This window comes from Hermetia illucens, chromosome 5 (assembly GCF_905115235.1).
Source record: "Hermetia illucens chromosome 5, iHerIll2.2.curated.20191125, whole genome shotgun sequence".
Classification (NCBI taxonomy): domain Eukaryota; kingdom Metazoa; phylum Arthropoda; class Insecta; order Diptera; family Stratiomyidae; genus Hermetia; species Hermetia illucens.
Window position 1 is genome coordinate 39,140,978 of NC_051853.1, and position 19,167 is coordinate 39,160,144.

The 19,167-nt window shown below is 41.4% G+C and overlaps 2 protein-coding genes across 3 annotated transcripts in view; both read left to right on the forward strand.

Moving 5' to 3' along the window:
* The window catches only part of LOC119657514 (mushroom body large-type Kenyon cell-specific protein 1), a 315,414-nt gene that overhangs the window by 28,841 nt on the left and 267,406 nt on the right, over positions 1-19,167 (forward strand). For both annotated transcript variants that reach the window (XM_038064453.1, XM_038064454.1), the window contains exon 2: positions 7,844-7,900. The gene's annotated coding sequence lies outside the window, so the exon portion shown is untranslated. The remainder of the gene's footprint in view (positions 1-7,843; positions 7,901-19,167) is intronic.
* On the forward strand, positions 8,417-17,259 carry LOC119657067. Its single transcript, XM_038063821.1, has 4 exons — positions 8,417-9,851; positions 9,923-9,970; positions 16,821-17,121; positions 17,190-17,259. The coding sequence occupies exons 1-4, from the start codon at positions 8,417-8,419 to the stop codon at positions 17,257-17,259; spliced, it is 1,854 nt and encodes a 617-aa protein (XP_037919749.1).

Sequence of the window (19,167 nt, forward strand, 5' to 3'; positions counted from 1 at the left end):
AAAAAATGACTGGCGGTTTCGTCCAGGGCAGACGCAACTCTCGCATCGATGCGGTGATATAAGGGAGGGTTATTCCACCTGTTGGCACTTTCGGTCACGCTGCTCCCATGGCGGAGGTGAGGCAGCATCTGAAGAGTTGCCTCTACCCTGGACGAAATCGTCAGTCACTTTTTGGTTTTTTTAATTTTGAATGTTTGGGCGCTATGGCCCAAACTAGGGATCCATGGACCAAAAAACGTGCGAGTAATTTGCTCCTCATTTGGTCCGGTCCACCATCATGTGGATGTGGATCCCGCATATCCTAATCAATTCAAATCCAGATTTCAATTTCTTGTGAAGTTTATATTTCCTTTTAAATATTTTTCGACGGTAGTCCTTCGGGTAAAAATGGTGGCCTAACTCCTACAAGTGTGTGAGATTTCCCATCTATTAAGACCGGAATTTCAATCGGTTTATTTACGCCACATTACAGCCTCCATGAGTGCAACCTCTAGTCGCGGCAGTTGTCTATGGAACTTTGCAACTTCTGCAGCATTGATCTATGGGGGTGAGTTTATTTACGCATCAATGCATTAATTGTCCCCTTAAATCCATAGGATTATGCTTCCAGACTATTAGCCAAACTGGAATATTCCAGGACTAGTTTCTCCCAACCAGATTCCTCGCACGACTTCACCAATCAATGTCGTCAACCTCAAAGCGGTCACAAATTCCATTAAGCAGAGCAAAAATTAAAGGTTGACTGGGCTTGAAAAAAATCCAACAGCCATCCTGATGAAATATGCTGCTACTATTAGTCCTTTCCTATCCACTTTCATTAATCATTGTTTGTCGTATGCCCACTTCCCAGCGAGTTGAAAATGTCTGGAGAAAACTAAAAATATGTCAAAAACTCGTTCCTTCCTGACAGTTATAGGCATACCTCCATCCTTTCAAACTCCGTCGAAACCTTTAAACAGACTATGAAATCGATTCCATCTTTAAAACTGATACGTTGCTCGGAATTAAGGTAAGGGACCAATCGTAGTCTGTGTTCCGATGTCAGATCTCCCACTAACCAAATTTTTATGATCACTCCCAAATACCGCGTATCGGTGCTGTCATGGCTAGTCACTCGGTAAAATTTCTTGAAAGGTGTCTGCCACACCCCAACTCCTCGCAGAGTGTTAGGGAATTGGAAAAGGTGGGAAATTTCTACAAGACCCTCATTTCCTATAATAGCGTTAAGCATATATTCAATAGGAAAGGTAAAGTAGTTTTCTACGAGTATACATTTCGCAGACAGCAAGATATTCTGGGTCTGCGCAAAGTAAAATGGTGAAACTCTGAAGAGCACTTCTATACCTTTTGCGGTGCGATGGTCTTGTAATCTGGAAAGTCAAGTGGTAATAGACGCCAATCCGGGATCGCACTGTTAATGACAGCTACTAGAAACTGCTCTCCTGAATTGGAAGCCGGTTTCTGACAAAACTTCTGACCACGAAATTCCGGTGCAAATTAAGGAGCATCACAATTATACAATGGGGTGCTCCAACGTTGACTTACGATATAGGGGGCTTCAGGATAATCTTCCTAGAGGTGACATTGTGATGGTGCTGGATGATCTGAGATGGGTGGGATATGATAACACCTTGCTCGGATATGTAATCAAGGGGGGAAAGGAGGGGTAAGTCTTGATGACCGCAACAATACCGGGAAAGCGTCATCAACACACTGTTTGAGCACAGGACCTGCGACAAGGCCGTTGGGTCTTCGACTGACCATATCATGTGTAGCAAAAGATTTAGGAACAGAATGTATGGGCTCTCTCCGTGAGGAGGCTGTCATCCAGCAATGAGAAAACTTTAGTACTGCGCAATTCGCATATATTTTAAACAACTTTCCCGATAATCTCCATCGAAAGTACCTTTGCTTCTGGTGCGGATGACTTTGGCGCGGATGCAAGACCTGGCTGACTGAGGAAACACGGGGGCGCATCGGTGAGGGTGAGCAGCTGAGAGGCGTGTTGTTAGCGGCTGTGGAAATGAGTGCAATAGGTTTGAGCTCCGTTATCGTGAAAAAGTACATTCCTTCAGTCTAGCCCCACCACCAAGTGATAATAAAGCAAACAGATCACCCACGCTAAAAATAATCCAGGCTTGGTAAATTCTTGGCACGACCAAACCCTGTTTGCACTGACCACAGCGGGGAGGTTGTGCCAGGATTTGCCGAATAATGGAACCTTAACCTGAAATATAATCATTCCAGGCGTGCGCATTTCGTCTTCTGTTCAATCTGGCTTTCTTGACGTCACTTCAAAGATTCTTGCATTCTTTATTTAGCTGTCTTGATTCTCCAGCTTAGTTTGGCAAAGTGCCCTCGCCCGTAGAAATGATGATCTCTACATCAAGATTCCACCTACAATCAGGTTTCCTGCTGGCCTCACGGAATGTTTACTTCTCAATCCGATGATCAGGCAGAACTCTACAAACCGTTCATCGTTGCTGCAAATACCGAGACCCCCCAGCTTGCCATTCAACTAACCCATTACCACCACATTGTCACTTTTAGTCCAATTCTCATCTGTACGCAACTTTTTCAGCCCGTGATATCGCACACAACACACCCACAGCCATTATTAAGCAATCCTCTTCGATCCAAAAGAGAGCCAAGAGGCCGGAGGCTACATTCCGAAGAAGGATTGTCTGTGTAAGCAAAGAAAAATCTAATTTTCAAAGTAAAATTTTGTTTAGGAATTGAGGGATTCCTAGGTCCGCCATGCATTTAATGGCGGACCGGACCAGTTGGAAAGCAACATGTTTTCGTAGTTGTGGTCCGTGGAACCCTTGTTCTTGGGCAAACGTCCAAGATGCAAAACTTAAGACTTTCGGTTTCGATCCAAATGGATAAATGAAGGAAATGGTGTGTGAACTGCCAGCAGGTAGCTGGCGGCCGCGACATTACAATGATTCAGCGGCAACAACAAACCGAGGTCAGGGCAAAACAAAGAATTTTCGACTTTGGGAGAAAGGAAACCATAGATTGCTGCGTGCTGAAGTAGGGGTCGATCGTTACCTAACAGCAGAAGCAGCCAAAGGCTGACCATAAGGAGGTGTGTTGTCGCCATTTCTGTGGAGTATGCTGATCGACTCACTACTATGCGAACAGCAAAATTTTCCAATACGCGCTCAAGTTTATGCTGATGACATGGCTGTGCTTACTGTTGGTACCTCAGGCATGGACTTTCAGTAAACCCGAATAAAACCACAATGGTATTATTTACAAAAAGGGGGCAACTGAATGGTCCAGACATGAGGGATACAACCCTTCGACTCTGCGAAGAAGTGAAATGAGAGTTATTCTACACGAGAAGCCTCGTTGGAACAAACCTGTAGAGGAAAAGACGAAACGAGGTCTCACAGCCCATGAGCTGTACAGCCGGACATTTGCTCCGACATGGGGACTTAGACCTCATGTGGTAACATGGATATACTTTACTATCATTAGGCTGATGTTCGCTTATGCATCCGTAGGGTGGTTGGTTAAAGTGAGGTAGTCTTAGACGAATACGCGGTGGGATACACAGAGGTCTTCTACTCCTTTAGGATAATATGCAACATGTTTTTCATATTGAAGTCGATGTTATTTTGAGAGCGGCAAGCTGGGTGATTGATAAGTGGTTGGAAAGCAGGCGCATCGCAATCTGTAACGATAGCCAAGCTGCACTGAGGCCATTGAGTAGTCCTTTGATCCCATCGAAAATCTTTCGTTCGTTGCCTAAGGCTGCCTTCATAAACTGGGAACAAGTTTCTCATAATGAGAGGTGGCAAAGCACAAATGGTATCAGACTCATCAAACTTTTTTTGTCAGAACCAAACATGCATACCGCAAACTTGATCCTGTCGAAAAACAGACTTGCGGAAGTATTGAAGGCCGTCTGGCAGCTAATACTTCACTAGCTAGACATATGTTCAGAACAGGAATTGTATAAGGTGATACAGGTCCCTCCTGTAATGAGAAAATGAAATTCATTTTCTATGTGAATGGATGCATTGCACGTGAGAGCTTTGATGCTGATGTGCTCCAGTTGCGATGGGTGGCATCACACCCTTTAACGGAAATCCTACGATACATAAACGAATCCGGGATATTCTGTTAGTCGGATAAGTCGAGTACAATGGGCCAATGAGAACTCTGAGGCAATCGCTTCTCCCTCGCCTCAAGCACACACACCACATCAGCAACCGGAGGAAGTATACGGGGATCTTAGAAGTAACCTTAAATAGCCCACAGGACTACAGGATTGCATATACACGAGTTAGGTAGGAGGTAACTAACTTGCGCATGTCTCGATGACGGTTGATAACGGTTTTCTTGTATATGTTTCCTCATCCCATGCATTGAATACATGACACCACTACGAAAAAAATGAGTGAAATTTTTCACGCACAAGTGATTAAAGAACTTTGAACATACGTAATGCTTTTCTTCCACCATACAAATTCAAACACTGCGCTGGAGAAGAATCTCCTGAATGTAGTCTTCATGGGCGCTGTCGACGAGGTTATAACAGTATTCGTGGGCCAAGTGTCTTAACCTTGGCTCTTGTTCAAAACAATTATCATCGTTTTTTCGCAGATGGAGGACCGTCGATCTTGCTTCGTAATTTAACAGTATATCTTCTTAATAGGTGAGATTTCTAAGGGGCATTTGCGGACGAATTGCAGATAAGAAGGATCCGAGATTGGAGAGGTTTCTCTATGAGGTCCTTAAGTGAGTAGCTAAGACCCAGTCTGAATGGTCGAAAAGCACATTTGAATCATGTATTTTGGAAGACGTTTTACCTGCCTAGTGGAAGAGGTAGAAGTTGGTTATGCTACCGGCGAAGATATCGGAAAGGGCGATATACAACAGGCTACTTACATTCATCGAGCTTACGGATGTGACGGTATGGTGTGATGGAGCGAATAACTTGCATGTCGCACGCGTGCAAGTGCGAATCGAGTTGACCACGACATCGAAAAACAATTTTCTCGATGTCAGTTCGGGATAAGGCCAAAGAGGGAGGACTCCTCATGATTATTAATATTAAATTACTAATTATTAATTTAATAATAAAATAAAGTGTTTATCACAATAGGTGACCCTGATAAAATCCATGGGGTCTCCGTGTGATCCGTGTGTTAGGTGGCTTAGCTGCAGCAGATGGTGGCAGCATTAACAGTCACCGTCTTTGAGTTGGCAGAGGCCGTCGATTGTTTGTGTTCGTACGTATGATTACAGGCAACCTCAATTTCTGTTTCGTATATATTGCTGATGCTCTAGTCGTGTCTTCCTTTAGAGTAGCAGATTTAGAGCACCTCGAGTACATTTTTCAACCTCTCCTTGAGGCCGGAAATGCAACTTCTACAATCACATCGGGCCCAGTCAAGGTGCAAACGAATTCAAGAAGTATTGCCTAAGGCCACCGTGTGAACCTATCGATGATTGGCAATACCTGAAACCGTGCGAGTCCCGCAAAGGGCCAGTGATATCGAGGTGGACTTTGTACAAACGCTTGGTAGACCGAGGGAACACGCCTACCTCTTTCCTCACATGCTTTGTTGTTTTGCACTTCTAGCAGCTTCTAGCGATGCACTGTCTGGCCCAAAAATTAATGTTCTTTTCCATAAATGGCCAATAATACTTTGCGGTGACTAACCAATTCGTTGGCCGAATCCCTGGGTGCACTAGATCGTCAAAGGGGTGAAATACTTCTTTTCGGAAAATGGCCGGAATAAACAGCCTTGGTCCTTTGTCTGACGTCTCGCAGTAAATACTAAAGCCAAAGATTGGAAACTCCCTAAATGTGTATTTGGAGTTGGTCCTCAAGCTGTGAAGAACTGCGTCATTCTTCTGCACTTTGGTGATTGTCGGAAAATCGACGGTGGCGGGGATCATGACCTCTGTAACACATTACAAAGCAACCACGTTATCTTTTGCAGACAATGGATTTCGGCAAGTTCGTTTTATGGTCAATGTGGTAGAAGTGGTAGTGGACCTCTATTGAGAGGCGACGTCGGTTAGTAAATGCTGTGCGGTGGTCGTAATGTAGTTGATACCAAAAATGCCTTTAGTTTAGTTAGGATTAGGACACATGTTTTTTTTTCTGGCTGCTTAATATATATGATGAAGTTATTGACTTCCGCTCACCCGAGGAGGTAATGTCGATTGGTTTTGTAGGCGAGCTGAGGTGGTTGGAGTTACGAAATACCCCGAACATGAGGAAATACATGGAAACCAAACCGTCTATCCCATGAAATTGTGGTTGCGAATGGTGAAATTGGACCTAGCAGACGAAAAGACGAAGCCGGTCCTTGCCACGAATTCCACATAAAATAATACTTTAAACATCAGAGTTTGTGATCACAATTTCGTCTGAAATCTATCATTAAATAACTGATAACGAAGGCTGAACTTCAAAGGGTACTTTGAAGAAAAAAGGGTACGTGGAAGAAAGCGGCGAAAGCTACTTCAGCTTTAGCAGGGTCAATGTCTAATATATTGAGGTCAAAATATTGCTACAGGCTGTTTGACGCAGAGGTAATGAAGTCAATCTTGCTATAGGCGGGTTTTGTCTGGGCATGAGCTTTGAACAGTGCTATGAATCGAAGGAGGAATTCGGTATACTGAACAATGCCTATGAGAGTGTGCAGTGCCTATTGGACCGCATTAGGTGGAGCAAAGTGTGTTGTCAGCGAAATGAGCCGCGCAATCTCTAAAAGAAATGGAGGGTGAACTCATCCGGGTTGACTCTCAAGAGGAAAATGCAAAGATGAGATGATCGGTGAAGGGATGATCCCTTAAGAAATTGGCGGAGCGAAGGCATGGAGAATTGAATTAGTAAGTCGTATAGTTTGGAAGTATTTTAATCGGTTCGGATTTGACGAGCCGCCAGATTATTCTGAGCTCCCTGTTGGCCCCAATGACTCGAAGCTCATTATGTTTCATTGTCCACGGTCTATGAAGGAGTGAGCGAAATTGAACACTACTTTGAATGAAAATAGAGAGTTGCTGAAGTCAGAACGGGAAGGATCCGGAAGCATGTCGGACGTGTGACCTAACTTTGCGTGTGCAGACCACGGCCTCTCCGGGCATCAGGCAAGCAATCCTTCATGGTGGTACCCACCGCGAGACATGACTGGAAAAGTGGGGGTGGTTTTTTGAAATTTCCACGTCCATTCCTTAAAAGAAGAGAGATCTATATGAAACAAACAATCTGGAGGTGGTGGAGGATCGACGGTGGGTCGGGTGGTCCTCAGTTCCGTGGCGGGCCTGCAATAAAATCTTGAGAGTTCAGCCAAAAATTATTTTTATGACAGGTGAGTTACTGTAGGCTCCCAAGAAGCCCTTTTTTATTGGTTCGTGATCATCCATTATTCCGTAAGGGATCCTGTACAGAGGAAGAGTGCTGAATATTTAACAGTTTGAACAGGGTTTAAACTTGTTTATTTTGACAATAAGGTTTATAGAAAGTTTATTGGGAGAAGAAGTTTTATGGTTCAATTTAGATAAGGCAAATAGGATATTGATAACAGCATTTTCTGGGGCAATTACTACCAATGTGTGCTAGACACAACATGTTTACTCCTACATTATATTGTTGAGACATGATAAACGCCAAATCCTTCTCTTTTTGAGATAGTTGCTGGCAAATAAATCTGCATATTATATTCAGGACCTAATCAAGAAATAAATGTATGAATTGCTGATAATGGTCATGAATATTTCTCCACCATTAAATTGCTTAGTCTGTAATGCAAATATCGGGAAATAATCAGAGTTCAAGTAATAATTTTATTTTTTTGTTTCAACTTCATTTCAGGGATAATGCAACTACACATGTGTACACAAGCACCTAGGTATCATTGCATTCGGGAAGGTAATTGTTGCTTTTGTTTACTTTTTATAATCCATCCCCCATTTATGTGTATCCATAGAAAGGAAAAGTCAAACCTATGGTTATTTTTTAATTGCGTAGGTTTGGTTAGAAGAAGAATTTCACAGTTAGCAATCAGTAAGAATTGAACGCTCAATATTTATATCAAGGGTTGTTGGAGGACAGCCACAGTTTCAATTCAATTTTCAATCTAACTGGAAGAAAATGTTGTCAGTCAATCTTTTTCTGCCTCTTTTCTTTGCGAATTACTCCAGTTTACATTCCATCTTTAACATTACTTATCAATTCAAGGATTTGGCTGTATTTTCAACGGTGGATACAAAGTGCCAGGACACCACAGAATATATTCTCTTTGAGATGGGGGAGCATGAAAGCACTGCAGCAGTGGTTTTCACCAGGAACTCATCAGTGATCTTGAGGCAGACTATAGCGTCACCGTTTCTGCTACTGGCAGTGCTCCCAGTTGATATTTTTGAAACCCTTAATATTATAGAAGCCATGATTGAAAGGTTCCAAGATATCAAAATCATATTCGTTTTTATTGAAGTGTGGGGAAATCAAAGTGATCGCCTGGATGACTTGTTTTCTTGGTGCTCGAAAACAGGAGCTTTCAGTGTTGTAGCAATGTTTTTGGAGTCATCAGAACAAATATACAGTATCGATCCTTTTCCCAAATCAGAGATTGTTTCAGCCTCACCTGCGATGATTGGCGATTTATTATTCATTGATAAGACAAGAGATTACAAAGGAGCGGTTTTGAGGAGAGCCTTAATTGACGATTTTCCTCGCTCTTATATGTATACCAACGATGAGGGAAAAGCAGTAATTGTGGGGCATAATTCAATATATGTTAGCGAGTTTATTCGCCATATGAATGCAACAATGGTGGATGTTTTGAACGAAGATGGCAGTCTTATGAATATATTTGAAGCCGAGAATTCCGTCTCTGAAGGAAGAGCTGACATACCGACCGTGGCGCGCAGTAGCATTTGTAGGAACAACATTATGTTCACCGTACCAGTTATCTCTTCACAATACTCATTTCTCGTCCCTTTCAGTAAAAGTGTTCCACCCTCTGCTTATATTACATTACCATTCAATTTGGATGTTTGGGCACTAGTGGCAGTTATCACTATATTCATATCATCTGCTGTGTATCTGCATAACTGGATTCTTGAAAATTCAAGCGATTTCATGAGGGTATTATACAACACGATGTTGGGAATTGCCTCTCAATCGATTCCACAAGAGTCGTTCACTTCTTGGCGGTACAGATATATCCGGATACATCTCATTACAATCGGATTCATTTTGACGAACTTATACTTGGCATATTTGTCCAGTTTTCTGACCACTCAAGTATATGAACCTCAACTCAAATCTTACAAGGACATAAGAGATCGAGGTCAGAAACTGTTAGCGGTGAATTTTCATTACGATTATTTTGAGCAGCGAAACCTTACTCCCGATTACAGTGACGAGATTGTCACACTTATAAACAGGGAAACCTATCTTAGTATCATTTTCACCATGAATGGAACCTATGGCATTGGTCTACCCGAGGAGGAAAAGGCGCTTATCGAATTTTATCAACGCAATTTGAAACGACCAGTTTTCTTTGATCCGTCATTAGAGTTTCCAGTAGCAATGCCAGGAACTTTAGTGCGAAAGAATTCCACATTTCTGGTACATCTGAATAACTTTATTTTGAATTTATGGGCTTCAGGCCTTTTGAACTATTGGAGGAAAGTGCACGGTTTGGAAACGATACGCTTGAAATTCAGGGCGAAAGTTGAAAGGACAGACAGCCCAAAGAAACTCAGTTTGGAACATATTGAATTCATTTTGCAATTTCTTTTTTGTGGACTGATGTTTGCTACTCTTTCCTTCCTAATGGAGTTGCTTGTGGTGTATATTCAAAAGACAAAACAACGTAAATGTAACCGAACCAACTTAAAATAAAGTGTAGTGTTTTAATTTTTTTGATATTATCTCATTTACCAGGAATGGAGGGCTATGGAAACCTCCCCAATGTGGCTGGTGCCGAGAACTGTAATACCCTGACCTTCAGTTGTGTGGTGGATGAGGCTTTGGGTCGCAGGATGCGACTAAAATCTCTGGAGTACGCAATTGGCTGCTGGAAGATAAAGAGCTTTTAGGAAATGTCTCTCCTGATCTTTATGTGAATGTCGATTCTTTCCTGTCGTGTGAACACAAAACCTTATTAAAATCGGTTTACTGTCTATCTGTCCGTCACACGCATTTTTCTCAGAGACGGATATAGCGATTGACACCAAATTTGGTGGAAAGGTGGGAACTGCTCATGCTCACGCATGTAGTGAGTTACATTGCTTTACGTCGAATTTAAGGAGGAGTCCCCATACATGCAAAAGGGGGTGTAAATTTCTTTTTCATCAAATATAATCATGTGGGGTATCAAATGAAAGGTCTCGGTTGGTACTTTTCGAAGCCGGTCTTAGTTTTCACATTTGTCGGAAAGGTGGGGGAGTGCGGGGGGTCGGAAGTGATCATTTCATTAACGAATCCATTCTCAGAAACTGCCCAACCGAAAAATCTGAAAAAACTCAAGAGGCCGCCACTGTGTGGTGCCTAGGCTTCGAAATACCCTACATACCGATACCTGTTCAAATAGTGTTAATAATAATACATTACTATAATTTTTGGTAATTGGCAGAAAAACCCCCTTTAAGTTCACCCCCGAATCACAAAATACAACAATTTAGGGTGATCCTACCAAATTTCAAATTAATGGGACAAATGCACACTCAAATCTCTTTATAAAAGAAATACACAAAACCTTTCATACCTGAAGCGTCTAGCTTCCGGTTTCCCGATTTGTTCTCTTTTGTAACGCGGAAGAAGTTGACAGTCTGCGAATATTTGGCTGAAATCGGAGATGTAATGCTTAACCGTCCCCAATACCCTTGCACTCGGTAAGTTACTTGAATCCGAGCTTTGATAAGAGGTAAATAATAAACATTTCTACTTCTGTGTCGAGTTAGAGATGCGGAGATAGCGCATAGTAACGTAGAAATGGCGGATTGTAGCGAGATGCAGCGCCTGGTAGCCACCAATATTTCGATCTTTCTCTCTTCTGATGTCATACATTTAAGTAGAGATTTTCGCGTTTCGATCATCGTGATGGATTGCATCGAAGAGATATTTTTTTTTGTTTATCGGGAGTGGGATGTACGTAGCGTGAGGCTATGCTTGGCTATCACCAACACTCCGTCCATGCTCAACTTCAAGCAGTGAAGACTAAATTAGCGCGGGTCGCAGTTAGGTTTTGAACCTGGCCAACACCAATGACGCATTCTTATTTCGCTGTCGGATTGCAGACAAAGGATAGTGGATTCTCCCGTTTTTCTCTTCTAATTTTTTTAGTTATTTTATTCTTCTATCTTACAAGGATGAACCACTCTATCGGTGTTTCTTCTACTATGGTACACTTCGTATACTGTCCTTTTCGGTAAGTCTAGAGCGTGGTTTGGGGAATCTTAAATTCATGAGACATGGGATATTCTCCACTTTGATGGCCTGGGGATGCCAAGTAAGAATAGAAGCTCCAAAGACCACGGCTTCTAAAAATCGACCGTACCAGTTGGGTCTGAAGTTTTCCGCGTGTGTTCGGGCCGGTTTTTTTTATTTTTCCATTTTCATCTTCACATCTGTTTCCATTTTAGCTTCACCTACTACTCCTATTTTGCATTTTGTGGTCTCATTCATGATTTTGGCAAAATCGGATTTTTATTTTGACCATGGTTAAATCCCATAAGTTATTACTTAGGTTAACAATTAATACTGATGAAAGCAAAATATTCATCCTTGTTATCAATTACATTAGAATGCAGCTTTCCTTAAATAGCAGCGAAAATCAGGGTTCGGGGTAAAAATTATATGGTTCTATGGTGAAAATTATTTTGGCCTTCATATTATCCGGGAAAGCTCCGGTTGTGGGGCAAACTCGCCAATTTCCACCCGCTCTTAACAGGCCTGGGAGCTTGAAAACACCATCTCTATATAATTTCACGAAACATTCAAGCGGAATACAGTCCATGACGTTTCCAATTGGATTTCCCTATTTTACCACCCACGCAGTCAATCGAGAGTTACGATGTTATGGTTACGATTTTTCACAAGAAATCAAATCCAGATCCATAGTACATACCCATATTTTTCAACGGTAGCACTGGGATGAATAGAGGTAAGCGCCAGTCATTTTTGTTCCCAGCTGATTTCCTGCAACTCCATCATTTCCGGGATGGCGTGTAAGCCCCTATTACTCTTGCACTAACGCATACAGATTACAGGCACCTCAATGTTTACCTCAAAAATGGCTTGTCAGAGTAGGTCATGTGCGTGTGCATGTGTTTCACAATGGTTGCGGTTGACGTTGATGTTCAAAGTCATTCTGAATTCTGGGTATCTGGTGCTGGGCCCAGCATGCCATATACGTTCATAGTCAACCTTCTATTCCTCGAACGTGTTGCCTTTTCCCAATATTTTCTACACATTTTTCAAAAGTGCTGGTATATTGCAACAGCTATTTCAATAAATTCACTACATCTGTGAGCCATTTGTAATATATCTGCTTTGTGAATCTGTGAATAACACAGGTTAATATTGCCCTATCTGCCATGCTTCTGCCAAAACATGGTGTTCCTTTTGACCTGAATTTCTTCCTTAAGTTGCTAATTGGTGCAGCCCGAACGATCGAAGGTTTGGTAGATGTCCTATCACAACTTCGTCAATGTCCATGCATTGCATCTTGATATCTTACCTTTTGGTCCTTATTTTAGGTTGTTGGCCTAAGGATAGAAGAGATTTCATTTTGCACTGTTTTGGAGAGATATTTCCTTATCTCCGGAATCAAATTAACGTTTCATTTCACTGAGGTTTTCTGCAAGATCTTTAGCCTTTTGTTCTTGTTTTTATGAATGATCACTTTATTTGACTTAATGTACAATAGCTACGCCACAGATCCATCATCTCCTGTTCGGATTTGACCTTCTTGAAAATGTCCCGCCTTTCTTCTTGGGGATAGTGGTCAACTTGGAACACATTTTTCCTCTTACGAGCTACGTCTTCGTTTAGCCTTATTTTGGACTATGCCTCTGAGCTTCACTTCTTGGAATAGTGTTTCTGGGTATCTTGCATTTTGTTTGTCTCTTTTAATGTTATACAGAACCCTGATGGCGCTCTCAGTGTTCTCAACGGTCTGGATGGACATTGTGTTTGGTCTTTATAAATTTGGGCTACTAAATTGCAATTTAAACCTACCAGGTATTAATCATGCCAGGTGAGATATTAGTTAAGAGCTAGTTAGTTAAGGGGGGAGATACCTGTAATCGAGGGAGTAACTGAGTAACTAATTTTTTTTATCTAAAAATGTTTACAGTCTTTCGTATAATAACTCTTTTTGAAAATGATTTTGAAGTTATAACCTTCGTATGGGACTCTACTGAGAAAAAATCAGCGACTTTCTTATAACCTCTCCCATTATGATTCGTTTTGGACGATTAGTTGCTTTATATACATATTTATCTGCGTACAGAACGACCTTTACGAGGAAGCTAAAGGATCATAGTGTAGGATTGTAATCACCGAACACCAAAAGGTTCTTATCTTCCTCTTTTTCAGACTTTGCCCTGTTTAGAAGCAGGGTTGGCTCGTCTTGATCTGTTTCGCCATTTTTTTCTATTAAAGTCCTGGCCTGAATGCAGTCACGAGGCGTATCAAGCCACTGTTGTTTCCCATCAACTTCGATGTACAGACGCTAGCGCTAATTATATGATCTTACCACGCCTCTTTCACAATTTTTGCATGATCAGTGCAGCTCCGTATCAATCCCGGATATTCTTACTTCGGATCTGATCATTTCATGTTACGCCACTGGTCCAACGTAACACCTTCGTCTCCATTACTGCGCGGCGCCGTTCATTGACCCGAGAAATCTAAATCGCCTAGTTCTTGGCAGGTCACCGCCACTGACAGCAATAGCGTCTATTTCATTAGGATCCGTCAAAAATTTTAAATATTAATTACTAAAGAAATGTTTAATAAAGATTTTATTTAGATTCAGTTTGAGCCGTGTTGCATAAGGGGATCATTTCATATTTGAACAAGTTGCTCTAGAGCAGCCTGCTATGAGACGCTAGGAAAGTATCATCTGCAAAAAACAGTGTATAGGACATTGAATGTACCGCTTGACAGTGCCTATAACAAGAGCAAAGAGGGAGTGGTGAGAGGTCGATTCCATGTTGCGAACTTACCACAGGGGATGCTGAAAATTAAAGCTTTGTGTCTACCATGACTTGGAGATATTTTATATTCGGTGAGAAAGTAAAGATTTGATTGCCAAATTTTGATATGAGCAGAATTTCCGCTACAGAAAACTCTCTTCTTGCCTTTACTAGTCAGTTGAACGCTCTCTAGCCAAGTCTTTGCACCGCCATTATATAGCGGGAGTATAGTTCAGTATCTTTGATATATTTTGTGTAGTTTTTTTCCTGCAAATAGCCATTGAAAATATGAGGCACCAAAAACGGAAATAGCAATCGCCGATAGGAAGCTCCTGAAAAAACTTCAGCCTATTTCGGGCCGTAGCCTTCAGGATGTCCCTTCTCCAACTATCTCCATCCATTTATCGAGTCCTCCAATTTTAAAATCACGCAGCCTTCGTCAACAGAATCTGCCTAGGTAGATAGATAAGTATCAGTGGCCGCTCCGATGAGTCCAATTAGCGCTGTGGTACGCCGTCTTGATGGCACAAACCACTAAGACCGTGACTCGTGTTATGAGAGCAAGAAGGCAGAGTCCAGCTGCCTGAGATTTTCAGAGCCAATAGGTAGCATTCACGAAGGAAATCGGTTCTCTCACTTCAGCGCCAATTCTGGAGTTGCTATCAGGTTCCTCCTTTCTGGCACAAATCTTGGGCGGTAACTGAATACGTTCTTTAACACCCGAAAGGGCTCTCAGACCAAAACACATTCTAAACGCTGAACGCTAGAAAGAGTGATACCCATTATCACTAAATTTGGTAGAAAGGTTGAAACTGTAAGCCACAGACAGGCGGTAAATAACATCATTCTACCTTAAATTTAATGACGGGGGAAGGGGTTCCAATAATTTGTCTAATTTGGACAAAGTCAGTTAAGTCAGTTCTACAAAATTCGTCCATTCGTCCATGGCATTTTTCTCATAGCCATGTAAAGCTCTACCCTGGCTATGATATCATAAACGGTCTTGAATTTGATGAGATGGTGGAACTGGCATATTACAATAGTGGTTCTATCCCTGCTGTAGAGAGATAATCTAATTTGTTGTTGATTTGCCTGGAGTGAAGCCGTTGATGATGTGTTCAGTCTAAAAAGATAGCTGAGAATCTCTTATAGCTGAGCGATATCCTATTTTTGATGTACGGAACAGATAGATGCCTTGTTTTCAACCACTAATTCGTCGATATCTCAAACCTGACGAACCCCTTGGTATAGTTGGTCTCCTTCATACTTCATAGTTCAGCTGTAATTCCATCGCCTCCTTGCGATTTATGTTTCTCAGATCGATGATTTTGTATTACCAGGTGTGTAGCATTCATTGCTACCTGACAATCATCATCAAACCAGTTGTTCCGGCTTTTTTGCTAAATATTTTTGTGGCTGAAACAATGCTAACGTTGTTGAGGTGGTTCTGAAGACCATTTGTCCATATTTCGTCTGCAGGACATCTGGTAGCTACGGTTATTGTGGCATAGGTGTTACGACGCCAATTTGATTGCCAGAGCTACATAAGCCGACGTATCCTCTGAATACAGGCCTGGCCTGCTATTATATTACAAAACCTCGTTGCTTGATATTTGAATTTATTTTTGGTTTGATTCTGTTTATGAATAATTCCTGCGTTTCAATGAATTGCTTTTACTGGCATGGACCAAATAGGGCTTACAAACATTCTGTGAAGGTAATTCACCGGCCCTTCTTCCCCTACTATACGTTAATGAAATATTTAGACATATTTTATATAACAAAGTAATATATGTACATCTGCAATGGAAATAACCTTTCTGAACTTCAAATACATCAAATAAGCACGCGAGGTCCTTTTCCTTCTCATAGGAGTGTTAGCAAATAAATTTGCATATTTTATTTCGGACATAATCGATGCAATTGCAAATAATATTCGAGAATATTTTCCTAGCATTGAATTGTTTATTCTTTAAGAGTAAATATCGAGAAAGTTGAAGTAATAATTTTACATTTCAATCCGACTCATTGAAACACCTTAGTATCATTGCACTCGTCTACTTTCTATTATATATCCTCCATATATCTTTTAATTGCATAGGTTTGTTAGAAGGATAATTTCATAGTCAACAATCAGGAATGATTGGACATTCAATACTTATATCAAAGGTAGTTGAAGGACAGCCCCAGTTTCAATTTTACTTTCAAATCAAACGGACCAGAATGTTAACAATCAATCTTTTTATGCCTCTTTTCTTCGGAAATTCCTCCAATCTACTTCCCATCTTTAACATCACCTACCAGTTTAAGGATTTGACGGTGTTTTCAACATCGGACAGAAAGTTCCAGGAAACCGCAGAATACATTCTTTCCAACACAGGACAACATGAACACACTGCAACAATGGGCTTTACCAGGAACTCCTCAGTGATCTTGAGGCAGCCTTTAGCGTCGCCATTTCTGCTGCTGGTAGTGCTCCCCGCTGATATTTTCGAAACTGTTAACATTGTAGAAGACATGATTGAAAGGTTCCAAAATATCAAAATTGTATTTGTTTTGGTTGAAGTGATGGGAGAAGAGAGTGATCTGGTTACAATTGAATTCATTTTGACGAACTCATATTTGGCATATTTGCCTAGTGGTGTGCGAACCTCAACTGAAAACCTACAGGGACATAAGAGATCGAGGTCAGAAACTATTGGCAGTGAATTTCCACTACGAATACTTTGAACAACGAAACCTTACTTCTGATTATCGCGACGAGATTATCATACTTATAAATAGGAAAGCGTACCTTCATGTCATTTTCACCTTGAATGGAGCTTATGGCATTGGTCTACCGGAGGAGGAAAAGGTACTAATTAAATTTTATCAACGTAATTTAGAAGGACCGGTTTTCTTTGATCCTACATTGGAGTTTCCAGTGCCCATCTCAGGAATGTTAGTGCAAAAGAATTCCACATTTCTGATACATCTAAATAATTTTATTCTGAATTTATGGGCTTCAGGCCTTTTGAACAATTGGAGGAAAACGCTAAGTTTGGAAACGGTACATTGAAAATTCAGAACGAAGGTTGAAGGGGAAAATGTCGCGAAGAAACTGGGTATGGATCATACTGAATTCATTTTAAAGTTTCTAGTTTTTGGGCTGATGTTTGCTACTTTTTTCTATTTAATGGGATTTCTGTTGGAATATCTTCTAATGAGAAAACAACGTAAATGTAACTGAGTCGATTTTAAATAAAGTGTGATGTTTACTTTCGTTGATGTTACTTTAATTAGCTGAAGCGTCGTGATTTCAAAAACCCTCGGCGTCAATCTTGCTTGCTAGTGAAATTATGGCTGGTCAAGGTCTTTTTGACCGAAATATTCAGCCTTGCCCACAATTAGGTAAGAGTTATCCCGAAGGCAGTCCATTCGCCCTGAGAAAGAAGGGGACGTAACGATGGCCTAAGACATATTGTAACTGATAAAAAATTCGGGGATTCTAAGATGAGCATCCAAGTTTATAGGTGCGAAGCAGAGTTATCAAACAAATTGAAAACTTATGCTGACCCGATTTTGCAAACCTTATTTCTAGGCAGTTTAGGAATATAAGTTAAGTTCTTTGGCACTTTGGTTTATCATGCGTCATTGTTAAAGATAATTTACTTCAAATTTGGCACATCTCAAATTACACCGGAAATCTTGAATTTAACGTTCCACCTTACTCCGTGTGTACTCGCTGTAGAGCAAAGCCTCAACTTGATCTCCGCCTCTCCGTCTACAGAGGGTGGCGATGGCGCTTTGACCTCTTGCAGAAGTAAAAGGTGTAGCAGCCATCATCCACCACATTTAGTAAATGTACATATATAATGCAGTAAATGCAGTCGAGCGACCGAAATTCCCCGATAGTGTGTAGGGAGGACTGAAAATACCCGTATCCGCTGAGTAACAGTATCACGTAATATCAATTTTATCGTACTCTCGATTAAGGTGGTCAGAGTGAGTCAGAAGCGACGGCTTCCGTATCCCCATAAAACATTTCTACGATATACAGACATCCGCTTTGCAGCATGAATGTAGTCGGAATAACTCCTACACTAGTACTGCTGGTTCTAAGACGGTACGATAGGCGGATGGAACTCGCAAAGTTTCTCGGCATTGTGCTTGCATCAAACGCTTGCGGTACATCTCTTTACCAAGGGTACTGGCCCATACATTAGAACTGTATAGAAGGGCGGACTGATACACACAGCAAATGACGCCTACTGGATAAGGGATCTCCGACATTGGAAATCAGTCGATTTAAGAATAGATTCTCCATCTGATCGCCATTCAACGCTGTCCGTCCTGTGCCTCATAGATCAGGTCGCGGTCCCGTAATATCTGCAAAAGGTTGCCTGAAACATGGAAACAATTTCTCAGCGTCATGTCACATCACCTTGCAGAATTGATGGCGTTTCTCTCATCTGGCGTCACAAATAGCATCACCCTCTGCATCACCGCTTGGATCACTATCTCAACCGGATCAATTGTGGACCACCCCTAAAACATCATAGTTTTGGTGAAAAAACTCTCGAAGCACGCATTGCGTCAGTTAGCCTTGGCTTCGTGAACTTCTCAGTTTTTCGGTGTGTCCAATCTTCTGATAGGACGGTATGGTGACAGCACCCTGAAGTCCTCTTTGTCTTTGATTATCAGCACAAGCCTGTGTAGCCAATGTATACTTTTTCACATTCTGGGCAGTTGATCTTATAGACTCCGCTCATCTCTTTTTTTTAAGGTTTTGTTTGCAAAACAAGACCTTATTAAAATCGGTTCAATGTCTCTCTGTCCGTTCGTCTGTCTGTCTGTCAGTATGTCTTTCTGTCTGTCTGTTACAGGCACTTTTCTCAGAAACGGCTGTACTAATTGACACGAAATTTAGTGAGAAGGTGGGAGCTGTGGATCCCCAAGCATGCAGTGAGTGATATCCTCCTACTACCAACTTTTATAACTCTGAGA

Bases quoted from the DNA above. Each gene is read 5' to 3' on its own strand.
- LOC119657067 (XM_038063821.1), top strand. From the start codon at position 8,417: ATGATTGAAAGGTTCCAAGATATCAAAATCATATTCGTTTTTATTGAA. The intron at 9,852-9,922 runs GTAAATGTAACC...CTCATTTACCAG, and splicing joins TATTCAAAAGACAAAACAAC to GAATGGAGGGCTATGGAAAC. The intron at 9,971-16,820 runs GTAATACCCTGA...ATATTTGCCTAG, and splicing joins TGTGGCTGGTGCCGAGAACT to TGGTGTGCGAACCTCAACTG.